This window comes from Rattus norvegicus, chromosome 3 (genome assembly GCF_036323735.1).
Source record: "Rattus norvegicus strain BN/NHsdMcwi chromosome 3, GRCr8, whole genome shotgun sequence".
NCBI lineage: Eukaryota > Metazoa > Chordata > Mammalia > Rodentia > Muridae > Rattus > Rattus norvegicus.
Genome location: NC_086021.1, coordinates 109,579,689 through 109,590,919, shown reverse-complemented (window position 1 = coordinate 109,590,919; position 11,231 = coordinate 109,579,689). Strand labels below are relative to the sequence as shown.

The following is an 11,231-nucleotide window of genomic DNA, read 5'->3' as shown; positions in this document are numbered from 1 at the left end:
TTTCATCCATGTGATGTTACCGGCCTGCTATGACATCATGAGGCCCTTGTGGACCATGGCCACCTAAACTCAGACATTTCAACCTCCTAGAAAATGACCCCAAACCAACCTCATTTTCTCACAAAATGTTCATGTCAGGTTGTTTGAGAGATGCTCCCTGGTGTGGACCAAGTAAGACCCCCTGGATGAGGACAGAAAGGAGCTAGATAGGGATTAATATGCCACATAGATAAGAAGTGAATAGGAGTTTTGGAAGCCTCCCTAGTGTGGCTGGTTCACTGAGGAACCACCATAACCCACACTCCACTAGCTGTGCTTTACCATGACTTTACTGTACATAGAGGTTTTCCAGAAAATATTTATTTGAAATATCATAGACGTCAGTCCATAATTTCTTCTACAAATACCACTAGAGATATAACTAACATTCTGTAACTAATAAACTACAATGAGAAGTGAAGAACAGGCGACTACAAAGAGAAATTGGAATCCACATTTATTGATGAGATATATATGTACACGGGAGTTAAAACACTCGATGAAAGATTGAATTCACAGGTTATTTCCATCATATGAAGAATATCCAGTTATTTTACACATGAAATGTTACAGTCACAAGAAAAGCTAAATACAAACATAGGAGATCTCAACTACCCAAGGTGTGCTTTGCCAACAAGGCATTTCCTAGTACCATATATAAGAAACAGCCCCCAAATTAGTCTCTTTGCATTCATTAGTCTTTAAATACCATGTGCTATAGATGTACTATGCTACATGACATCAGACCAATGGGGACTGGGAATGGGAGAGAAACCATTAGTCTTATCTTTCATTCAAAAATAATCCTGCCTAAAGTCTCCTTTCCTTTCTGTACTTTGTTTTCATTCATAATTTGAAGGATACAGCCACCACATCCCCTCACTCCACACATCTGGAGAAGCCCCTGAAAATGAGTGTGCTTGCTTCACATCTCCATGATCTGTGAGAAAAGGGAGGGGTACTCTCCAGCACAATGTTGTTTCTTCTTTGTGGGGAAGAAAGGGCTTATAGGAACTACAAAGCTCCCAGTATGGTAATTAGTGAGAATGTGGTTTGGGAGATCACATCTAATTGCCATTGTTAATCTCATTCACGCAAACAGAGCATTACTGGGTAGAGGAGACCAGCCTCCTGTCACATACTCAGGATCAGTGCATCAGAGGTTGGTCCTCCTCCGGTGCCAAGGTTGGCCGTTGGCCTTTGCTGGTCCTTGACCATTGCTGGCCCCTGGCTGTTGCTGGCTCCAGGTCTCGGTGTGCTTCTAGTACTCTGTCATTCTCTCACAAGTGTGCAATTTGCTGCCAGACTGTGCTTTCAGGAGGGGGTGTCTCACCTGCATGGTTGCTAATCAGTAAATGCATTCTTGTACTCTAACTCAGAAAGTTAAGGGTAGCAAAGTTCTTTATAATCTTAGGCCATGGTCATCATGGTGAAGATATGACAACCTGAGAAGTTGACACTTCCCCAAAGACATGATTTGAGTATGAGGAGGAAATGGACATTTTTTAAGCCCAGTCCACTGTGAGGGAGGAGAGATGAGCATCTTCATTCTGAACCTCCCTCAGACTTGGTAACCACAAGTTCCACACGTACATTGAATAGGAATGATGCAGGCATAAGATGACACTTCACTGAGTAACAGGAAACACATTCAACCCCATCCCAGCTCAGGGCTGTATTTACAAAGGTGCTAGACTAGAGATTTTCAAACAGTCATCAGTACAGAGGTTTCATAGGTAAGCTCTTCACTCAGATCACATTAAGAAATAACTCTTAGTTGATACCTAAGACTGCAAAGAAAGGTTTCCAAATGGTCATGGTCATATCTATTGCATTTAGATAAACAGCCAAGAAAAACAGTTAAATTAAATTACATCAATACACTGCTTCACTGAAATTACACACAAATACCTACATTATAGCTACACAAAGTGCATAGGCACTGTCTTCATGCGTGAACCAAGTATCAACGTATACACACAAGAAAGTCATGCTCTGATAGCTAGCTGTGAAAACAGATACAATCTTAGCCAGTTGATGGCACATCTAATCTGTTCGCTTAATGAGGAGCAGGCTTGAATACATCCTAATATGTCATCTATATAACAGGCTATTTATTCTTTCAAGCACAGTAAAATACCAGTCTCCCCACCATTGCAGAGAGTGTGTTTGGTGGAGAAAAGACACCTTGTGTTTTCCGTGACTACTGGTTTACTTTGTGGGAAGGTCACATCAGTCTGTTGCCTACCTGAGGATAAACTATTGGGGTTTAATTCTAAATAATCCCAGTATGATTCTAACTCCCAGCTCCAGCGCCCCAGTGATACAGCATGGATTCTGAATGGGTACTAAAAATATGTTGTCTTTAATTTCTTCTTAAAAATATATGTTCAATTCATATAACAATGTGAGGTTTTGCTATCATTTTTTCTTGGCAAGACATAACTGCACCAAAACTGACCTGAATTCTTTCCTTACCAGCCATCCTCAGCTGTTGCTACTCTACATTTTATTAGGCCAATTTTCACATAAACATCTAGTAATGCATGGAGATTCTGATAGAGAAGCAGTCCTGCTATTAGCACCAGCCTTTATTCATTTTATGAGACAGAAAAATTAGGAAGGTCAGTTGGGAAAACAAGGACTGGTGTTGGAAAAAAGCAGTCAGCACCATTCCTTGATGTTGAAGGATTAACTGTTCAGATGCATATACCCTAACTACCTAAGGGGCTTAAGCAATTCCTTGTTCTGAGTTTGGTCGAATTGCATCATTAAGGACTGAGTTCCAAAATTTCTCAAATGTGTCTGTATGCTCAGAAAACAGTTGATACCCCAAATTGCTATAGAAACATGTGCTCTAATTAGCTATACTTCTATCTATGTGGTTGTATAGAAAATATCATAAGAAAATATCTGTCTGAAAAAATTGCAGATACCAAAGAGACTATATCAGCCTACTCTGAGTCTTTATGATTTTTGAAGAATAGATATAAATGTGTAACATTATTAAAAGTTAAATTAACATTAAACTTGTGATATCCAGGACTATAAATATTTCTCTGTATAAATAATAACAAAGAAATTTGGGGATTTGTGGAAGAAAGAATGTAAGATTGGGCCAAAGTAACTTTGTAGACTGGAGATGCAATACTGATCAGAGGGCGATATGCCGTCCCTAGTAACACAGATTCAGACCGGGAAGCCAAAATATATCTGCTGGCATCAAGATAAAATTAGATTCACAGTTTGCCAGCTCTCTCCTCAATCTGTAGAAAACAAATAGAAAAAGAATATACAAAAAATTCTCCAAAAAGTAGGTTTGTTTTAATATATACAAATCTCTATAGTGACCAGCTGATCTGGTCTGTGTTGTGTTGTGCAAGGTGGGGATGGGATGCTGAGATTTTAGGGAGGAGGGAAGAAAGAGGAAAGAGTTGGGGTGGAGTTGGTTTGTAGAAGAATCTGGATACCGAAGGCAATTATAACAGGAAAGTGACTTTGTGGGTACTAAGACACCCAGGAGCTGAGTTTCTAGTTGTGTGTGTTAGGGAATTTGATGTAGCATGGAGAAAAATTAGTGATCGGTTTGACCACTTCCTTGGTCTATGAGTGTCTCTGTCCCCTACCTAAGGCAGCAGGCCACTTCCAGGCAGGCTAAATGGTTGCCATGGGGAGAAACAGAGCCAAGAAGTAGCAAGTCTCTGTCTGACTGCATCATCCCCATGTCCCAGAGGATGGTGATAAGGATAACAATCAGTTGTTAGGTTCCAAAGCTCACCCAGGGATTGGGGGTGTCTCTAGAGGAACCCAGATATTCTGCCACCCGTTGTCTGGGTCACCTGATGCCTCTGCAGAGCACAGGTCTGTCCCAATAGTAGATTTTATTCTCAGCCTAAAAGTTCCTCAAAATACAATCAGAAAGACTTAAAAATACCAAAATGGATAAATGGATCACAGGATAAAACAAGACTCAGCAGAGGAAAAAAAATGATGAGAAATGAATGATTCAGAGTGTTAGTGTGAGCCTAATGCCCCAGGACCTTCTGGACTTCTCCTGCTTTTCTGCAGTGACCTTAAGTGGATCAGTTAAGAAACATCTTTCTGCTCTCCCTTTAGATCTTCTGTCACCTTGAAAGGAGAGAAAAACCCAACCATCATCACCATCAACAAAAATTAACCCTTTCTGACCTGGCTGTCTGTGTTGCTCCCCCACATTTGAAGGGCTGAAAACTAAATACAGCAATTTAATTCTGGCTGAGATTTGGTCAGACAGCCAAAATGCAAACTATGGCCTTTTGTAACAGAACCAGAGAGAGTAAGGTACAGCCACCTCTCACCGCTGTGATGACTTAGACACTGTGTTAACATGGGAAGGGCAGGGGCAAACGGGAAAACTAACTCCAATCTTGTAAGTGACAGCATCTCTCCCTATGATGATGTCCCTTATGCATGTTTCCTCTTGATAAAGAGGAAAACTTTCTACTGAAATCAGTCAGCTCCATCTGCACATCCCTGATGGTGTGAGGGTTGTCTCAGAATGAATGTGCTTGTCTACCTGCATGTGTGGAGACAGTTGCTGTTGTTGTGCAAATCTTGCACCAAATGTCAGGAGTGTTCAAGCTTGTTTGCCAGAGGCCCTCAATTTCCCACACAGGGTTGGCAATTAGGACTGTTTGGGGAAAATTATGTGGGCTGAGTATTTGGAGTGGGCTCTGTTGCTACAGCAGGTATGATGCAAGAACTCAAAATGCAGACACGAGGTACCTGGTCCCTCACGGTGATGCTGAACATGTCCCCGAGCAGAATCACTGCTTCCGTGAGGACAATGCGTTTAGGGAATAGGGATTTTAACCAAAGGATATTTACGGATGTCTCGAAACTGCCGCAAATGGTGGGTTACTGTGGCCACTCTTCAAGCTTGTTGTAAAGTATGGAATGAGTGGAAGCTTGAGTTGGAGTTTTTCCAAAATGGATGAGGAAACATCTAAACTGATTATTCATTATTTTGTGTCTTTCTAACTTAAAATATAAATAAGCAATGTTTGAGAGCAGTCAGATGGACAAAAGTAAAGCAGGGCATTTGGTCCAATCCCTTCTCATCTCAGACAGAAGCATAAGAAACCTGGGCACACAGTGGCTACAAGTGGGGAGTGTCTTAATCAAATGTTTCCTCTCCCAAGCCACGTTGTTTTTAAGCATCTCTGTGTTGTTGCCTGATTATGGTGTTAAGCTATAAGACTATTATTCAGTTAAGATCTCCTGTTATCTGCTTCCAAGCCAACCCCCTCATAACTATTTGGCCATTTACTAAGCAGTCTATTGAGCAATGAAACAGCAGGAAGGGAAGGGGAGGAGAGGGCAGTAAACTGGGAAGAGTTTTAGGGAAAATCCTAAGCTGGTTGGTGTTCTTGATGAGATCCTATCTCACTCCACCCATGGAAAACTAGCTGTCACAGTTGCCACCTGGCTGGGTTGGCACCCAGTAATCCTTCTTTTGGGTTTAGCCAGAGGCTACTACAGATACCGAGACCATGAATCTTCAGTGACAACTTAGTTTAAAAAACCCTTGCTTCAGACTCTAACCTTATCTTCTTCTGGCCCTTGGGCCCTGGAGCCCTGCAAGTATTCCAATACTGGAAAATCCCATTTGGTCCTTCTTCTTGGCTGATAAAGAGTTCAGCTGCAGAATAAGGAAAACAACAACAGTAGCAGCAGCAGCAGCAGCAACAACAACAATTCAGGGCAGACAGATTGGTCCTAGTAGAGAGCAGCAAACAGGGTAGGTTGCCCTCTGGGGTGTAACCGCTGCCATTTTAGTCATCAAAAGAGGCCAGAGCTGCTCAGCCTTGTTTATCTGGAGCCAGAAGCATGTGAACACCTATTTGGTTTATTGCTCTGTTGCATGAGGAAAATAATGTGTAGGCAAGAGCCTAGATTCTGACAAAAGTGAAAATTATAGTAAGATTCTACTTTGGAGAACAAAGGGAGGATTACTTGCAACAGCAAGACAAGGTTGGGTTTTCTTCAGAGGCATCTCAGCTCTCTCTCAAGGGCCTCTAACTACTTCCAAGGACCTTTGGCACTTCCATGTGCCATGATTTTGCAGCCATAGTTGGAAATTAACTGAGCTCCTTATCAGCAAACTATTGAGATCCCAGCATCCCCGAGCAGGGACTGACTTCCTCCTACCCAGTTCTCTGCTTTTCTCATTTTCATCCGGGGGCATTTTGGCACCCTTTCTTTACTCTGTGAATGTCTAAACTAACTAGTGACTAGTGAGGAGAAGTGAATATTTGTCTTTTATGGAGAATAAAATCTTCCTTAGGCAATGGGGCCACACAGGCTTTTGCTACACCGAACAGGAAGTAGAAAACCAAATCTGGTAATGATCTCATGGTCCTAAAATCACCTACAGGCCTTTACTGAGGTTTTGTGTGCTTAGATCCTATGGCTACCTGGACTCTTTGGTGTCCTGCCACCCTCAGAAGCCTACAGTGAATTGACTTTGTTGAAATTTACTCAACATTTAAATGATGATTTGTCTTGCTTCTCGTAGGGAAAGGATGAGAAAGGGAAGCATGAATGTCTACTCACTTGGTTTCTTCTGAAATGATTTTGATTCCTTGAAAATATTAACTGAATCCATTAAGGAAATAGTACTGCCAAAGCCCCAATATACAAGTCTCCCTGGTACCTGGAGTTAGTGTATGTGACATACACCCTGTGTGTGTGTGTGTGTGTGTGTGTGTGTGTGTGTGTGTGTGCGCGCGCGCGCAGATATATATATATATATATATATATATATATATATATATATATATATATATATAGAGAGAGAGAGAGAGAGAGAGAAAGCACTACACATAAAAGATTAATCATTATGGGCATTCAGATCTACGATAACTCTATTAATACAGACACGCACAGTGACAGGCAATCTATATAGACTATGGCTACTAGAACACATTCTTGATCATCTTTTCGGCTTCCCGCTCCTTTTCTAGGCAAAGGAATCCTCAGTGGGCATGGCATGGGAAGGGTTAATGCAGCCTTACAAAAGCAAGACACAGTACTACCTAAATTCCACCACATCCTAGATTTTTAGGGTGGTCTCCAATTTGATAAATTATTTAGTTTTAAAAAAATTTATTAAATTTTCAGATAAATGTGATTTCCTTAGCATATTCTCTTCAGACAATGTATGTAGTCAGCAAAACCTGACTTGTGAAGTAGTGTGCCTTTGTTCTCCTGAACGTTCTGTCACATAGGCTAACAGGACTCCTAGGGGAGAGCTGAAGATAAGGCCAACTAGAAAGATTTTCAAACAGAATCAGAGATGACAGACACAGTCACCCTGCGAGTGCTTTTGAGAGAAAGTCAATGCTCAAGTACCCAGGTGGCCTTGTATCTTCTTGTATGGGGAGACCCATTGGATGGAATGGCCTTACCCTCCCCCACATAGCAAAACCCGGCATGCTTCTGGATGCCTTGCCTAGATATATCTACTTAGCATAGGAAAGCCCTTGGGTACCACTTACAGACTATCTAGAATATTTTCTACATCTAAATGGAATCCCCTCAGCCAGTCTTATCTTCTATCAGGGATTCATTGCTGGTCACTGCTACCCTGTTCACTGTCCCCCAGAAGAAAGTGAAAATAAACAGTGTTCTGCCAGGCAATGAGGGGTGCCCACCTGCGATCTTAAAACTGAGGCTGAACAGTAGGTCTGAGAGTTTGAAGCTATTCTGGGCTACACAGCATGACCTTGTTTCAAAAGTCAAAGCCTGAAACAGAACAAAATAATTCATTTAATACTGCTCAATAGTGATCCTTGTTTAAAAATAGTTGGGATTTATGAGATAAAGCAACAGGAATCTCTTGTCTTTTGTATGTTTCCAAGCTTTCTGATTTGAAGGAGAGAGGTCACACAGAGAGACTAACAGGAGAGGTGCTGACTCAGCACCCTTCCTCGGAGACACTGGGCCCTATTACTGCTTATGAATGTCTCCTCAGCTCTGCCTGACTCAGAGGATGCGCATGTCCTGACTGATAGCTCAGGTTCCATCACTCCTTCAAGTTGAATTTGTTTTGCTTCTCAGTGGTTCGAGTTCCCAGCTAACCGTTAAACCCAGGATCTTAGGAAAATACTGTGCATTCTTCACCAGAAGATAATAATAGAGACATTCACAATTTTAGCTTGCATAACCCATCATTAAGGATTCGTTGGCTGCCTACCACAGGCAAACCATCAGGCTCTGCCAATTATATTATTTATTCCTTCAGACTTTCACAGTCTCTGGAAAGGATTCTATCTGGAAAGTTTTGTAGAGCCATTCTTGGTCTCCATTTGATGGTTTGGAGCTGCCTGGACTCTGTCATAGGAACCTTCATAGGATTTTATATAGATGTTTGCTTTCTGTTTGCTTTCTCACCAAAGAGGAAGGGTGCTTTTGTGTTTGGTGAGAGTTTTCACGTGCTTTGATATAACAAAACACTTTCTACATAATAGCTATCTACCAAGATGATAGGAAAAGAGTCATAGCCCACGTGTGTTTCTTACTGTGAGGAAGCTAAAATGCTCAGCCATGTAAGCAGACAAGAAGTGTTAGACATGATTCGGATGTTGAAAAATATCTTCCGGTGAGGAACTCAAGTGAGAATCTATAGGTGGAACGAAAAGTACAGCTCGGATCATCACACTTGCCTTCACTATGCTCTACGAGTGTAGGTCAAACAAGTGGATTGGAATATTTAATTCTGGCTAAAATTCAGGTTGACTGTGCTCCTTCATGTTCCTCAAGGTATACAGTGATAACACACATACACACACACACACACACACACACACACACACACACACACACACTCCACAGGAAGGCAGAGCTGTGGCCTCTGTGATCACCTGCATTTCAGAATATGGGTGCCCACTGAAACTCTGAAACATTTTACTTAGACAGTGCACAAAAAGGTAAGTTCTCAGAGTTCCCCAAGACAGATGCTTTCAATCAATGTAGGTGCCGACTCTACAGGCTGGAGGGGAGGTACTTCTAAAAGCTTCCAGCAGAATCTTTTGTGCAGAACAAGGTGAGCCACACTTTAAGGACACCTTGTGTGCTTGGTGTCTCAAGTCCCCGGAGGGCACCGCACTGCTTTCATCCCATCCCCTTGGAAAAACAGCATCCACAGTTTTGCACTGAGACAACAGGAAGCTGGCAAGAACATGTCTTCCATTCAAAGTGGTTTCTCCAGCAGCATCCATTCAGACAATAACACAAGTAAGAAAATTAGATGGTTATGAAGCATTATTTGGCAAAGACACGGCACGGTGCCTATCATCATGGGTGTACACAGCTCCTCTACGCCTCAGCTAACAGATTAAGTAAACATAGAAATATATGCATTTTTCCTTTTGTAAAGGAAGCCTGTTTAGAGCATCTTTTACCATAAGATACGCTGGGGAGTTTATTCAAGAATTGGCTGAGAATCGGGTCATTATTTTTCACGTTTCCAAGGTTCTTCCTCAACACTGCAGTCAGCTGACTTTCCATTGGCCGCCAGAGTTACCTGAAAACAATTACCATCAACATCCAACTTACAGGCCACGAACCACAAGAAACACCACCCGTGGGTCATGTGGAGAAGCACCAGATCCGAGTTTACAGTGTATGCCGAAACCATAGTTTTAAATGGTATTCCTTCAAAATTAGTTTTGAACCCATCTTGCTGTTCAACAGTGAATGGAAAGTTGAACTATTCACATTTGCCTGAAGGGTACTGAGGGATCACAGATGTTCAGCAGTGTAGGGACCACTTCAACAATAGTTTTAGGGCTGTAGACTATCTCACTACCCAGACTACATAGCACTGTAGTCCTTAAAATACAGGGAGTGTCATGTGCTACTCCACACAACCATACAGAAAGCAATCCAGAACTAGGCAGCTACTTCTACTCATGCATGTGAAAGGTTCAGTCACAGTGAGGCCAGGGGAGTTACATATGTGCTCAGTCTTAATTATCGAAATGACGATGTTTGGACTCTACCGAGTAAGTCTCCTTGGCTTTAGAAATTAAAAGGGGAAATGTTTGTGGGTATCAGTGGCGATTCATTCCAAATCATTTTAATGTAGACATTTAGGAACCTATAATTATGTCCTGGTTTTCTGGCCCAGAGAGAGCTGAACCTCTATGCAGGAGGGAAGTTCTCCCATCCACTTCTAAGCAGGTTTCCTAGCTTACCTTCTGTCTGTCTGTCCTCAAGGTCATGTGCAAACTTAAACCCACGATTGATATTCCACATAATGAAGAGACTGGATTTATGGAAGCATTAGGATATGGAGACATGACAAATGCAGCAAAGTTTGAAAGAAATCGGACCTCCTTTTTACCCAAGTGGGAAGGAAATGCATGCATCAAGAACATGCAGCATGCTGGGAACAGAGAACCAGGTGCCCTTCGTGGATCATGCAATGAAAAAAAAAACTATCCATTCATCCAATTCACATTAACACATGCTCTCCACCCTGCCCATACACTTAGGAAGCCCATGCAATTAGCAGTGATGGCTCACATGTTGTTACTCAGAGGAGAATTAACAGGCTATTGTGAAACTCCAAACTACGGTTATAAAGAGACTAGCATGGCATAACAATGCTTGAAAGTAGTTAAAGTTTTGACCAGAGCTGCAGCAAACTGGTTTCCCCTTCAATCAACTGTCAAGAAAAACTACCAAAGACAAACTGGAGAAATCTGCCTGTTCCTCGTGACCTTGAATGTACATGCCTATTTGGCTCTTAGTGATCAATCATATCAATGGCAGTACACAGATATCAATCACAATGTGACATCCTAGAAGCATGTGGGAGGTGTTTACTTTTTGTCTGTAAGTGCTGGGGCCTGTATTTCAAAGGTAGTTGAGCCTTTTCGGAAGTAAAGAAACCTGGAAGCCACTCCTTAACCCATTCTACCCCTGTCTTGTTCAGTCAAGGGTAGGGCATTGGCAAGAAGCATTTACATTCTTCTTGCTGGGGTCTAAAAACTGGACCTACAAAGTGATGAGGGTGGGAGTTAATGGGAAAGAAGTCCAAAGAAATGAATACATGTGACCCAGATACTTCAGAAAAGGGTGTGCGTCTATGTACCTACCCTTGCCTGCTTCCTTTTACATCACTGACAACACAGGTAGCTGACTTA

At 41.9% G+C, this 11,231-nt stretch overlaps 1 protein-coding gene across 5 annotated transcripts in view; it reads right to left on the bottom strand.

The window, feature by feature from the left end:
• Positions 1-474: 474 nt before the first annotated feature.
• Slc1a2 (solute carrier family 1 member 2) overlaps positions 475-11,231 on the bottom strand; it is a 130,337-nt gene continuing 119,580 nt past the window's right edge. For 2 of the 5 annotated variants that reach the window (NM_017215.3, NM_001302089.2), the window contains exon 11: positions 475-9,604. In NM_017215.3, coding sequence (NP_058911.2) covers positions 9,533-9,604 — 72 coding nt within the window. In that variant the 3' untranslated portion in view covers positions 475-9,532. Of the gene's footprint in view, positions 10,349-11,231 lie in introns of all 5 variants that reach the window. The other 3 variants (XM_063283237.1, XM_063283235.1, XM_063283236.1) reach the window with 2 other exon arrangements.